At 32.9% G+C, this 15,278-nt stretch overlaps 1 protein-coding gene across 2 annotated transcripts in view; it reads right to left on the minus strand.

Moving 5' to 3' along the window:
- The window catches only part of ARHGAP29 (Rho GTPase activating protein 29), an 83,038-nt gene that overhangs the window by 21,715 nt on the left and 46,045 nt on the right, over positions 1-15,278 (minus strand). For both annotated transcript variants that reach the window (XM_036906506.2, XM_036906507.2), the window contains exons 4-12: positions 11,740-11,836; positions 11,296-11,368; positions 9,095-9,143; positions 8,614-8,751; positions 7,663-7,727; positions 7,143-7,253; positions 6,967-7,047; positions 6,571-6,759; positions 5,378-5,515 (exon numbers count right to left, since the gene is read on the minus strand). In XM_036906506.2, the coding sequence (XP_036762401.2) occupies positions 5,378-5,515; positions 6,571-6,759; positions 6,967-7,047; positions 7,143-7,253; positions 7,663-7,727; positions 8,614-8,751; positions 9,095-9,143; positions 11,296-11,368; positions 11,740-11,836 (941 nt within the window). The remainder of the gene's footprint in view (positions 1-5,377; positions 5,516-6,570; positions 6,760-6,966; positions 7,048-7,142; positions 7,254-7,662; positions 7,728-8,613; positions 8,752-9,094; positions 9,144-11,295; positions 11,369-11,739; positions 11,837-15,278) is intronic.

The raw sequence follows: 15,278 nt of genomic DNA on the forward strand, positions 1-15,278 counted from the left end.
AGATAGTAATTCAAAGTGGACTTTTAAAAGTTTGTGTGTGTGTGTGTGTGTGTGTGTGTGTGTGTGTGTGTGTGTATCTATCCCTAGTACAACTATTATAAAAAAAACTATGTAGAGATATATCCAAAAACACAACACATAAACTAAAATGTAGATGGCAAATTAAAATAAGCATTTCAGAGAATATAATTCTAACATATAAGTAAAAAAATTAAATTATATCAAATATATAAACAGATAAGTTAAAATGTAGTTCTAAACAATTATCAATTTATCTAAAATATGCAGCAAAAGGGAAACAAAAGAAGGGAAACGTAAGGTACAAAAAAAAACGTAAGAAAACAAGAAAAGCAAAAAGTTGGCCTAAATCTGAACATATATTTACACTAAATATAAGTGGCCTAAACATTTTAGTTAAAAGATAGAAACTGTCAAAGGATTTTTACAAAATCAAGACTGAAGTATATGCTACATAAGAAATTCACAATATATATAATGATAAAAGTAAACAAACAGAAAAAGATAGCCCATGCTAAAAATAATCAGAATAAAAGTGAAACAGTTATATCAATATTACATAAAGTATACTAAAAAGGAAAGTCAACAGGATAAAAAGAGACATTTCATAAGAATAACAGGAATAATTCACCAAGAACATATAATAATCATTAATATATATGTAAATGATGAGTTTCAAAGTACAGAAAGCAAAAACTAATAGGACTATAAATATACAGTATGGTGAAGACTTCAAAATGCCTTTCTCAGTTATTGGCAGAAGTAAAAAATTCATCCCCAAGGATATAGAAAAAATAAGTAAGACCATAAACCAACAGGAAATAACTGACATCACACAACACTGCAGCCAGTAGCAGAATACACAGTCTAAGTGCATGTAAGTGCGCACATGGAGCGTTCACCAAAACAGACCACATTCAGGGTCCTAAAACAAACCATAATTAATTTAAGAGAACTGAAATTATACAAAATAACTTATCTCACCATAACAGAATTAAGCTAGAAATCAGTATCAGGAAGATTAACAGAAAATATTCAAATACTTGTAAATTAAACAACAAACTTCTATATTACCCACAAGTCAATGATGAAGTCTCAAGACAAATTAGAAAATAACTCTGAACTGTATATATATGGTAATACAAAGTTCAAACTTTGTGGGATGTAGATAAGCAGTGACTAGAGGGAACTTTAAATCATTAAATATTAGTATTAAAAAGCAGGAAACTCTCAATTAATCTAAATTTCCACCTTAAAGAAACTAAAAAGAATGGCAAAATAAACCCCAAAGCAAGCAGAAATAAAGAATAAAAAGCAGAAATTTATAAAAGACAAATAGAGAAAAACCAATTAAGTCAAAGCTGTTTCTTTGAAAAAGATCAATAAAATTTGTAACACTCCAGCCAGACTAACAGACAGAGAGAGAAGACAGATTACTAATATCAAGCATGAAAGAGAGAATATCTATAAAGCCTACTGAAACATTCAAAGTATAAGAGATACTATGAATAACTTCATAAACATAAATCCCACAACTTAGATGAAAGGGGCCAATTCTAGGAAAGCCACAAATACCAAAATTTAACCACCCAAAATATAATTACCTTTAATAGGCCTAATCAAAATGATTTTCACACAGTGAAAAATATTCCAAATATGAAAACCCCATCCCCAGATACTTTCATCAGGGAATGCTGCCATTTAAAGCACAATTCTACAAAATCTCTTCCAGAAAACAGAATAGAAAGGAACACTTCCCAACTCATTTTATAAGGCCAGAATTATCTTGATATCAAAACCAGACAAAGACTGTGTAAGAAAAGACAAAAAAAACCAACATGCCAATATATTTCACTAACAGAAAAAGAAAAAAATGCTAAACAAAAATATTAACAAACTGAATCCAACAGTATGAATTGGTTGAATACATCACAACCAGGAGCCACTTAGCCCAGGAATGCAGGGCTAAATCAACACTCAAATTAATCCATTCTATTAAAAGACCCAAGAAGAAAAACTCTATTATCACAACAATCAAATAATACCAAAAAATCATTTGATAAAATCCAACATTTTCAACATAAAACTCTCAGAAAACTAAAAAAGGGGGGAGTCCTTAACCTGATAAAGGGCATCTTCAAAAAACCTACAGATATCATCATATTTATTTGTGAAAGACCAAGTGCTTTATCTCTATGATCAAGAATAAGACAAGGATTATCTTCTCTCACCACTCCTATTTAACAATGAAGTGGAAGTCATAGCCCGTGCAATAAGAAAAAGAAATAAAAGGAATACAGATTGGGAAGAAAGAAATAAAACTGTCCCTATTTGCAGATAAGATGATTTTCTAAGTAGAAAACCTCAATTCTTTTGAAAAAGTTCCTAAAGCTAAGTGAGTTTAACAAGGTTGCAAGATATAAGATCAACATACAAAAATCACTTGCACTTCTAAATACTAACAATGAACTGAAATTTGAAATTAAATGTATGTATATGTATGCTTAGATACACACATACACATAAATTATGCATGTGTATAATTTATATTTATATAATTTGTATATCCATATTTTATATAATTTATATAATTTTTGTAATACATATAAATTTTATATAATTTATTACTACTTATACAAATCACATTCCCAATAGCTCCCAAAACACACACATGTATACAGGTCTAAACCTAAAAAAACATGTAAAATAATTACATGTTGAAAACTATAAAATGCTGATTTTTAAAATATCATATACCTAAATAAATGCAGAGATATACTTTGCTCATGGATTAAACAACTCTATGTATAGTGACGATGTTACATATATAGTCAATTCTCCCCAATCTGATCTAAGCTTGAACAGAACTTCAATCAAAACATTAGCAGGATTTTTTGTATACAGTCAAGCTGATACAAACATCATTTTTTATGGGAAGTGAAAGGATCTTGAATACTCAGAACAATTCTAAAAAAAAAAAAGAAAGAAAAGTTGGAAGACTCATACCACCTGATTTTAAGACTCCCTATAATAGACAGTAATCAACATAGTAGGGTTTTGGTAATTTGGCAATATGACAGACCCATATATCCATGGAACACAACAGAAGGTCTAGACACAGACCTATAAAAATATGGTCAATTGATTTTTGACAAAGACACAATGGCAATTCAATGCAGATGGCACAATGTTTTCAACAAATGGTACTAAAACAAGTGGATGCCTGTATTAACCATGCTTTTTAAAATTTTCTCTATTTCATGCATTTGACGTCTTTAAAAAACTTACTGATAGGGACAGACTGCTCCTCTCACGGCTAGCCAATTCTTAGCTAGGAGCACATCTTTCATATGCAACCCAAACCACTCATTGCCTAACTTTCACACACCAAGCCACTTTTTTCTCCTGCCTTAAATCATCCCAATGCCATGTACCAAGCAAACTAGTCCTACACCCCAAGTCCACTGGAATTATTCAAACTAGCCAATTCTATATTACTTATCCTGCCCTACCTTGCCTTTACTTCAGAAACCCAAGTAAAGGGCTCTGTACTCAGCTTTCCCCTCACTCCTGCTTCAGCTTCATCAAAGCTGGTACTTCACCTATAGCTCTGCCTGGCTTGGCATGTTCCCTTCTCTCAGGAACTGTAAGGAATTCATCTTCCAATGATCTTGACCTTTCCATGTCAGCATTCAGTTACCTCCATAAATTAAAATCCCACGGATATAATTTTAATACAACACCCATATGCAAAAATGAACTTCAACTTGTAGTTCACCCTTTATACAAAAGTTAACTAACTCAAAATAGATAATATATCAACACCAAATTATAAAATTTTAGTTGAAAGCACAGAAAAGTCTTTGTGACTTTGGTTTAGGCAAAGCACTCTTTGATATAATGCCAAAGTATGACCATAAAAGAAGAAATTGGTAAGTTAGACTCCATCAGATATAAAACCTTTTGCTCCTGAAAGACACTGCTAAAAGAAGGAGAAGCCTTAAACTGGAAGAAAATATAAGCAAGCTCAACAATAAGAAAACAACTCAATTTTTAAAAACAGGCACAATTCAAACTGCAAAGAAGCCCTTGAAAAGATGCTCAATAGCATTAGTAACTCTGGAAACACAAATTAAAACCACTACCACTGCACACCTACTAGAACACTTAAAATATAAAAGCAACAGCTGGCAAGTATTGTCAAGGATATAGAACAAGTGGAACTCTTACACACTGCTGATTAGAATAAAAAATGTTATGGCCACTCTGGAAAAGTTTGGCAATTTCTTGTGAAATTAAATAGACATTTATGCATGAAAACTTTTATGCACGAAAGTTCTGCAACAGTCTATGTGTTAAACAGAATATACCGAAAGATAACAATCTGTTTGGTCAGCAACTCAAGGAAACTTCACTTTAATGGATAGATCCAGTAATCTCACTCCTAGACATTTACCCTAGAAATATGAAAACTTATGTTCACACAAAAACCTGGAAACAAATATTCATAATAGCTCTACTTAGCCACCTACAACTGGAAAACAATGCAAATGTCCAAATGGTGAATGGATAAACACTGTAGTACATTCATATAATGAAATACTTTTAGCAATAAAAATAAATGAACTACTGATACACTGACAAATCTCAAAGGCATTTTCCTGAGTAAAAAAGCTTAATATGATTCCATTATACTAACACTCTGAAAAATATAAAACCCTAAGATGGAGAATAGACTAGTACTTGCCAGGGCTTAGAGGTGGGTGAAGATTTTGACTATGAAGGGGTGACATGAGGAAATTTCTTCTGAGTGATGGAATTGTTCTGAATCTTGATTGTGATTGTGGTGGTTACATGAATTTATACATGTGTCAAAACTCATGAAATGTACACCAAAGAAAGTTATTTTGTATGTATATTTTTATAAAAACCATTTTAAAAAGGCAAATGAAAACACTTAATGGCAAGATGCTTTGTCTTCAAATAAATCATTGGGTTAAATTTTAATATTTAATTTACTCAAATTTTGATGAACAGATCTCATGGTATTGATAGAAGAGGTCAAATCCATTTTGTTAAGCAAGGCAAGGAAGGCAGTGGCTTATAGGCAATTTCATACTCTCAGACTTCAATTTTAATTAACCAGATTATCAATCCATGGGGTGGAGAACCAGATGAAACTCAAATCATATACCACTATTAAAAACTAAAAGTCAATTTTCAAACTTTTAATGTTCCACTAATCTCAGAAAAACCTATAAGAATCATGACTCATCAAGCATCTTTCTCCCTCCTGCAGAGACATAGATAGACTCTTGTTTTTCCCTTTGGCCTTCAAAATATCAAAGAAATTACTTACAGCTTTAAGGGTAAGATCACACTGGAAAACAAGTTTCTGGAGTTGTGTTAAAATTTCTCTTTTGGTATTTTCTAGATCATTTCGTCTTTCTTCAACATTTGTCACACAAACTTTGTAGAGTTCATTTGCTTCTTCTACCTTCAGGAATATCACAGAAAAAAAAAATAAAACTGATCACCAGAACCTATATTTTAAAACAAATACTTATTATAGTAAAACTCAATTTAATTTAAATCACTGAAAAGCCTTTTTGGATGAAAAATCTGAAACAGTCTATGTATTAAATAGTATATACCTTGTGGGGAAGTTGGGATTCCTATGGCCAGGATCCTCACTGAACTTAAACCACTTGATGATGTAACTGGCCTGTTCCTAGGCTGCCGCTTCCACACCCATAGGCAATAAGCTATATAGAGAGCTTGGCCCAGTGCTCTGGGCAGAGGCAGAGACGCTAGTGCTTGACCTACCGCCAGGAGAACAAACCGGGTAGTAAACCCTTTCACCCCAAAGAAACGTTCTATTGTCATTTCTTTGGTCACACTGAACCTATAGCAACCTTGCTGGGGGCTGAAACCCATTGGCAAGACATACCTAAAGATAACAATCTGGTCAGCAATTCAATGGCACTTCACTTTAATAGATAGCCAAGTACAATTTATAATTAGTATTTTATTTGTCTATAAAATACATGTCCACTTCTATTTAACAGCCTTTTCTATTTATATTAACCATTTTCCATATAGTACTCTATAGAATTTATCAATTTATATTTCACAATAATACAAAGCTCCAAATTAGTCTTGCTATCGGGTACTGGAATTAGTACACATACACATAGTTGCCTAAACAGTGAACTTTCTGAACAATGAGAACAAAAAATTAAATTACTGCCTTCTCTTAGGCATGTCTTTCACAAACAAATCCAAAAATTAATAAGAGAAGCAAAGCTCTCTTAGCACAGTGGTTCTCAAAGTGGATCCCCAGCAGGAGCAGCTTCACCTGGGAGCTTATTACAGAAATGCAAGTTGTCTGGACCTACCCTAAACCTACTGAATAAGAAACTCTGGGGGTGGGTGCCAGGCAGTCTGTTTAACAAGCTTTCCAGGTGCTGCTGCTGTGTGCTAAAATTTGAGAACCAAAGGCTTAGAAGATTATTGCTAATTCAAGTTGGAAATAACAAAAAAGATGATTACTTTTTGAAGAGCCTCCTCTTCCAGCCTGCGCTTTTTTTCTAACTGCTTGTTGAGATTTTTTACTAATCCTCCACTTGAGTACATATGCTCCTCTTCTGCACGAAACATGGAAGATTTTGCTTTTTCATACTCATCTTGACGTTGCATGCATAGCAATTTTGCCTTTTTAAGAGCAGTCTCTGCTTCAAGCTACACAGGAAAAACAGAGTATTAAATCTAGAAAAAGAAAGAAACCCTAATTACAAGTTTCTTCATCATATTCAGCAAGATTGTTTAGACAGCATTTTAGAAAACCTATTGGGTAAGGTATGCATCTGCATAGGGTAGATGCTTATATACTGTAGATGATTTTGGATGTTCACAAATGGGTAAGTGAAACTTCATTATAATACTCACCATTTTATTTTGTTCCTGTTTCCAAAGTTCTTTTATTTCTTTCCTTTGTTTTTCCATTTCATTTTTCCTCCCAAGTAGAGGCTGTCAAGGGTATTTTAAAAAAAGAAAGAAAAAATACTGTTTGCTAAAGGTTTACTGTTTTTAAAAAAATATGTATTGTACAAATAAATTTTTACCTGCACAAATTTGTTGGCTTGGAGAGCTGCAATTGTTTGTTGTAAAAGGTGACTGCTCTCTATGTCATTAAGAAGGGCATTGGTAAAAAGAGACTTCAATGGCATGAACTCCTAGAATTTAAAATTGAAAATAAATTTTCTAGTAGAAATGGACTCCCCCACTACTCTTCTTCAAAAAAGAGAAATTTTAAGTTTAGACTTTTAGTCCCAGAAAAATGGCTAGTCATAAATATGACTATATGAGAAAAATACTGAAAATTAATTGTAATGAATCATAAAACTAGTTAGCAAAATTAGTAGCTAAAAGAAAACCAATATTTATATAAACTTGTCAATTTCCTTGTTTTTCTCATAACAGGTATCCATGTACATCTCAAAGGAACTTAATTTTGTCAATAAAAAGTTTAGAATTTAAGTTCTTCCCTATATTAACTATGAAATTTTCAGATTTTGCAAGGCACTATCAGGAGCTATCTGAGTAATCTCATTATAGAATCCTAGAAGCTCGCTGAACTCTTACCTGTAGTCCAATGCTAGTTCTAGTTGCCTCTGCCAACTTGACAATATTTCTAGTGGACTCCAATTCTGAAAAGTTCAAAGAAGGCATCAGGAGGTAAAAGTAACTTACTTTTCCCCTCCATATTCTAAAATATTAATAATTCCCCATTAAAAAGTGATCACAAATACTAGTCTGTATCATGATTTGATGCTGTGGTATTTAATCAGAAGTGCTCATCAAAATAAACTAAGAAACTTTGAAAATACATTTGCTTAGACTTCACCTTTCTTGGGGATGGAACCTATGCCTGTCTATGTCCTTTTGTAAGGCTATTCAGGTGATTCTTATAGGCATTCCCTATTACAAGCAAATAATGTAGTAGAAAAGCACAAGCTTTGGGTAAATTCTGTATTTTCAGTTACTACTATATGATCTTAGGCAAATCTGCTATCTGACTTTAGTGAAATCACGTGTCTTGCTTGCCTCAGCTGTAAAATGGGGATAATAATTGTCTTGCCTTCCCCTCAGAGTTTTGGGAAGGATTAAATGCGAGAAAAGATATGAAAACATTTTGTCAACTATAAAACGCTAAGAAAAATGTTAGCTATTAAGATGCTCCTTATATGTTTCCATTGTTTTCTGCTCACACATCTCCTGTTGCCTTTATCTCCTTTAACCATATTATTTGATTGTATTTCTTTTCACCCACTAGAGTGTGACTTCCTTAAAAGCAAAGACAGTATACTATTTGTCTTTGTCCCCAGATCCACTGATTGCCCCACAGTAATGTTCAGTAAGTACATTTATTGTAAGAGTCCTTCCTATTTCAAGAAGAGATAATGGACAATGATTTTATTCATCACAATGAAACAGCTACTAATTTGGAATCACATTATTCATAGCCTGTAGAAAATGAATCACAATTTAGTTCTCATATGCCAAAGTTAATCAGATGCCCAAAGAACAACTCACCCAAGTTAAGTTTCTTTTCAACCCATGAAACTATGTTCTTGGTATATTTTGACCATGTTTTAGCATATGACAAAGCTAATTCTATAGAGTCAGTGTTCTTTAACAGCATGCTGTCTAGTTCCATAGGAGAAAAATTTCCTGAAAATAAAAATATCAAGATAAGTATATATTAAATATGAGCAGCTAACTCTAAACAAAGAAGCATTCAGCAGTTTAAACTACAATGGTTTCAAATTACATAATGTAGGTTTTATCTTAGTATGTATTTTTTCAATTTATAAGCCCTATGTAATTCTTGATCAGTATATTATCACATTACTGTCTACTCTAGCAGTTTTTTCTCATGTTTTATATAAAACATTACATATCCTTTATGTCAAAAAATGAGTACTTTACATTACTAAGCAAGAAGAGAGTGAGTAATCCAATTTATTGAAAGTAACTACAAGAAGTTTGAAGTTGTAAGAACCTCAAGCATTACCTTTTTCATTGGATGAGTCCACTGATTCCACAGAAACATTTTCAAAAGACTTACAACATAGAAGAAAACAGATCTGAGATTAGAGCAGAAGATAACAGATCTTTGCTTCAGCAATTTTTCACTCTAATTTGTTACTGTGACATAATTCCTGCTAAAGAATTTCAAGTATTTAGAACTCACAGAGCCTAAGAAGCCTGTTTTAATACCAGAACATTTTATAAGAATTATATAGCTTTTTACAACAGCTGTTCTCTAGGTCCAAAAATGAATAACCTCATTGTTTACTAACAGCATTATAGTTAACATTAGTGAATCTACTCAAAACTAAATTCTGCCTATCTTAAAAATATCAGTCAGGAAGCTCAGAAGCAATCCATATAGATTGCTATCAAAGTAGAAGACAAAGATCTATCTCGTCCAGCGATCTTTTACCATTTTATTACATGACAAGCTTTTCTCTGAAAGTCTATGGACAGCTTGGTGCAGAGCTTTCTATGATAGAAATGTTTTTTATCTGTACTGTCCAATAAAATAGCTACTAGCTACATCTAGCTGTATGAGCATTTGAAAAGTGGATAATGTAAATGAGGGGGATTTTAAATTTTATGTATTTTAATTAATTTAAATTTAAAGAGGTACATGTGGCAAGTGGCACCTTTATTGGACAATGCAGGAAAACACTCTACCAAAATTGTGAACTCTTAAACAAATCTGACCTACTAAGTTGCACAGTACAGAATATGAAGGGATTTTCAATGCAAAAGGGATCAAAGAGACCTGGGTTTGAAGTCAAGCTCTATTATTTAATAGCTGTATGACACTAGGCCACATAATATTTACAGTCATTTAACTTTGGTTTGCCCTTTTTGTAAAACGGGGTTAAGAACACTCTTTTCATACGGCTATTTTAAGGATTACAATGATACAGACTTAGCACAGTGCCTGGTACATAATGAGCACTATTAAATAAAAGGCAGCATTTTTAAAGATATTTTTCAAAACTCTTCATGAAACGAAGTAATTTTATTTTATTATTAGTATTGTATCATTGTGGACTTCTGAATTTCAATCTCTAGGGTAAATTAAAAACCTCAAAATGGAAAACAAGGTACAAATGAAAAAAAGGAAAAAGTAATTTCCTATTAATTTTAGTATAATGTGTGTGCACAACAGAGACAAAGGAACAGGAAATGTAATGTTTTATTTTCCTTGTCAAACAGATATGTTTTATTATATCTTCTGAACTAGCAGCAAGTTAGAAAAGAAAATTGACAAAAAAATAAAAATAGGAAAATATTTAAAAATCTTAAAATCTTATATGGTTTATACACTATCCTTGATTCATCAATGGATAATTTCAAAACTAGTTACAATCTTTTTCTCAATATTGAGCACACCTAACAAATGCCTTAAGCAGTCATTCATATTTTGTATCTCTTTAAGAAAGACCTAAAAATTTTTACATTATTTTGATAGAACACAAATACTTGGCACATTTCCAAATATTCATTGACATCTTTTTGTATCTGGTCATCCTTAACAGGAAATCATCAACATATATCCCTAATGCAATTTTTAATAATATCTTACATATTATTACATTTTATGAAAAATTTCAATCAAATATAAGTATTACTATTATAAATCTTAAAAGCAATATTCTACATACATTCCTTGTATTCTATTATTTCATATCAATTTTTCGTCCAATTGGGAATCAGAATCCCAAGTCTCTGATATACTTATAGGGATGTTCTTATAGGGAGAATTAAGGCCTATAACCCTGTTAATAATTGTGTCATGGTAACAAACTGTAGGCTGTATGAAAAGATTAACATTTTCTTTAACTTTCTGCATTATTTTTCTAAGTTCCCACTAGTCTTTAAGATGTGCAACAATTTCAGGAGGAAAAAATGGTTAAGAATTACTTACTAAAATTTTGGACCATATGACATATGGATTCATTATATAAATCACTATAAAAAAGCATCAGATACATCCTTTTAAAATGATAGTTCCACTCACAAAGTACAATAAATTTTTGAAGAAACTGACCATAAATTATATTTAAAATTAACTGATCTCTATTTCTTGCTAAACTCCAAACTATCAGGGAGTAATATGAGATTAAGATTAGGAAATTACTGAAATATTAAGTTAAAAAATTAAAGTCTTTGCTTTTACACAAAAATTTGGCCTACCTTACTTTCCCGAGAAACAGGCAGTTGTAATAATGAATCATTGCCTACATCTCCCATAAGGAAATTTGTCAGGCTATCCAAGGAAGTTAAAAAAAAAAAAGAAATAGAAATAAAAAGCCAAGTCATTACATTGCTCTGTCACAGGCTTTACATTCAACATGCCATCTAGAATATATTTTTAAAATTAGGAATCTTGGAAATAAACTTCTAGAAATCTGTTCACATAAGTCACACAGTCACTTGTAAATAGATGTTGCTTCTACACAGCTATAAAGACACCTCTAAATACAGTAATAAAGCCACACTGAATGTAGCCTTTCCAAAGTTGTGATAATATTTTATATTGGTTAAAACTTTATTTTCCATGTATCTACTGAACTATGTGAGAAACTTGCCTTGAGACACCTAAGCCCAAATTTCTTTAAATGACAGTCTTCTACTTACATATTCCCAAAGGTAAAGGCCAAGGTTTCAATGGAAGAAAAGACTTCTCTGAAGAGATCATTTTTGTTTTCTTCATTAACTTCTGTGAAGTTCACAGCTAGGTAAAGGTTGGTTACAATAAATGAGAGAAGAAGTATTTTAAACTAGATTTATACAAAGTCATTTATTTAATCCTTTAAAAATCTACATTACTTCTAGAAGCATTAGAAGGTAAACTGAAAACCTATTATTCAACATGGATATGATATCCAAGTTCTTCATTAAAGAAACCATACCGATCAGATTGCACAGAAGTAGCTGACATTCCAAACTGACTACTCCATGCATGATATAATTTGACACATCTAAAAGTGACTCAATGTGAAATTAATCAGTCTTGGAGTCAGAGTCCATGGTATGCCAGCTCTGTGCTATTTTCTCTTGCTTATCGCTTTATGACATTTTTAAAAACAGCTAAATGTACTGTGGCTCACTTAAGTCTACAGGAAGTATATTTTTCACTACAAATTCCAATTGAAGTCATATATACATTTGACATAGCATAAAACCTATATACAAAACATATCACATAAAAAACAATGTTTTAGAAATTTAAATTCCTATTTACTAATAACCTTATTTCTTATAGGCTCTTGGGTTCTGAGGTACATGTTAATTGATAAATAGCTGTGTATTGCTTACCATAGGGATATTTTAACATTTTGCATTTCGTTAGAGCAAATTGTGAAATATAATTGAAAAAACTTCTTAGTATAATTTCTTCCACATGCACCTTTGTTAAAAAAGCCCAGATACAATTTACTAAGACAAAATCTGAAGGTGGAATTGGCAATTTTTTAAAAGTAACCCCTTTTACTCAGGTTGAGTATAAAGAGCACCTGACTCCCTGTATTTCACCCTCCCTAGGATCCTTGCCAATAAAGGGAAGGTAAAGAAACCAGTACAGAGGAAGCCATCGTTGCTTTAAAACAGATTTTTTCTTAAGCTTAGCTGTACAAAAGAATTACCTGGGGAGTTTTAAAAACAAACTCTGGATTCTGCTATCATAGATTCAGATTTCACAGGTCTGGTGAAGCATAGGTATTTGCTCAAAAGCTCTCCCAGATGATTCTAATGTGCAACTAGGGTTGAAAATCCTTCCTGGAAAGCAAGAATTCCTAAGCAGGGATGAATTAAACTTCAAGCCTGTAAACATCATGAAATTACAATCAAGATTTTACAAATATAAGCCTTTGTAGATATGAGAGACTAATGTCCATACCTATCATTAGATTCTTTTAAGTTTCCTTGATACAAACAAAAAGAAAAACTTAAGAACAACCATAAATAACTTAAAAAATATGTTTGGACTTCTGCTCTGGTGAAAATTGAAGAACAGGTTTTATACTTCTGCCTGGAATAACTACAAGAAACCTGTACAAAACATGAAACAACACCTTTCAAGACATTGTTATCAGACAATAAAAGACAAGAACCCTGACAAACACAAATGTGGTTTGTTCTGCAACTGCCCCAGGTTACTGCCTAGTACCACACAAACTAGATTGCTTTGAGTAAAGGAAACTACCAAAGATAAAAGTCGTTTTTATAATGGTGAAGGAGTCAATCTATCATGACAATTCTTTTTTTTTATTAGGGTATTATTGATATACATTCTTATGAAGGTTTCATATGAAAAAACAATGTGGTTACACATTTTCCCATATTATCAAGTCCCTACCCATACCCCATTGCAGTCACTGTCCATCAGTGTAGCAAGACGCCACAGATTCACTATTTGCCTTCACTGTGCTATACTGTCTTCCCCGTGACACCTCACACCATGAGTACTAAACATAATACCCCTCAATCACCTTCTCCCTCCCTCCCCACCCACCCTCACACACCCCTCCCCTTTGGTAACGGCTAGTCCCTTCTTGGACACTGTGATGCTGCTGCTGTCTGTTTTTTTCCTTCAGTTTTACTTTGTTGTTATACTTCACAAATGAGGGAAACCATTTGGCACTTGTCTTTCTTTGCCTGCCTTATTTCACTGAGCATAATATCCTCCAGCTCCATCCATATTGTTGCAAATGGTAGGATTTGTTTCTTTCTTATGGCTGAATAGTATTCCATTGTGTATATGTATCACCTTTTCTTTATCCATGAATCTACTGATGGACACTTAAGTCGCTTCCATATCCTGGCTATTGTAAATACGGCTGCGATAAACATAGGGGTGCATATGTCTTTTTGAAACTGGGAACTTGTATTCTTTGGGTATTCCAAGAAGTCAGATTCCCGGGTCAAATGGTATTTCTATTTTTAGTTTTTTGAGGAACCTCCATATTGCTTTCCACAATGGTTGAACTAGCTTACATTCCCACCAGCAGTGTAGGAGGGTTTCCCTTTCTCTGCATCCTTGCCAGCATTTGTTCTTAGTCTTTTCATTGCTGGCCATCCTAACTGGTGTGAGGTGATACCTCATTGTAGTTTTAATTTGTATTTGCCTGATGATTAGTGATGTGGAGCATCGTTTCATCTGTCTGTTGGCCATCTGAATTTCTTCATTAGAGAATTGTCTCTTCATATCCTCCGCCCATTTTTTAATCAGGTTATTTGCTTTTTGGGTATTGAGGCACATGAGTTCTTTATATATTTTGGATGTTAACCCCTTGTCGGATATGTCATTTACACATACATTCTCCCACACTGTAGGATGCCTTTTTGTTCTTTTGATGGTGTCCTTTGCTGTACAGAAGCTTTTAGTTTGATGTAGTGTTCATTTTTACTTTTGTTTCCCTTGCTCAAGGAGATGCGTTCAGGAAGAAGTTGCTCATGTTTATATTCAGGAGATTTTTGCCTGTATTGTCTTCTAAGAGTTCTATGGTTTCATGACTTAACATTCAGGTCTTTGATCCATTTCGAATTTACTTTAGTGTATGGGGTTAAACAATAACCCAGTTTCATTCTCTTGCATGTAGCTGTCCAGTTTTGCCAAAAACAGTTGTTGAAGAGGTTGTCATTTCTCCATTGTATGTCCACAATTCCTTTATTGTACATTAATTGACCACATATGGTTGGGTTTATATCTGGGCTCTCTAGTCTGTTCCATTGGTCAATGGGTCTGTTCTTGTGCCAGTACCAAATTGTCTTGATTACTGTGGCTTTATAGTAGAGCTTGAAGTCAGGGAGCATAATCCCCAAAGCTTTATTCTTCCTTCTTAGGTTTGCTTTGGCTATTCGGAGTCTTTTGTGGTTCCATGTGAATTTTAGAACAATTTGTTTTAGTTTATTGAAGAATACTGTTGGTATTCTGATAGGAATTGCACTGAATCTGTCGATTGCTTTAGTCAGGATGGCCATTTTAACAATATTAATTCTTCCTATTCATGAGCATGGGATGTGTTTCCATTTATTGGTATCTCCTTTAATTTCTCTCATGAGTGTCCTGTTGTTTTCACAGCATAGGTCTTTCACTTTCTTGGTTAGGTTTATTCCCAGGTATTTTATTCTTTTTGATGCAATTGTGAATGGAATTATTTTCCTTTTGCTAGTTC

This window comes from Manis pentadactyla, chromosome 4, assembly GCF_030020395.1.
Source record: "Manis pentadactyla isolate mManPen7 chromosome 4, mManPen7.hap1, whole genome shotgun sequence".
In the NCBI taxonomy this organism is placed as follows: Eukaryota; Metazoa; Chordata; class Mammalia; order Pholidota; family Manidae; genus Manis; species Manis pentadactyla.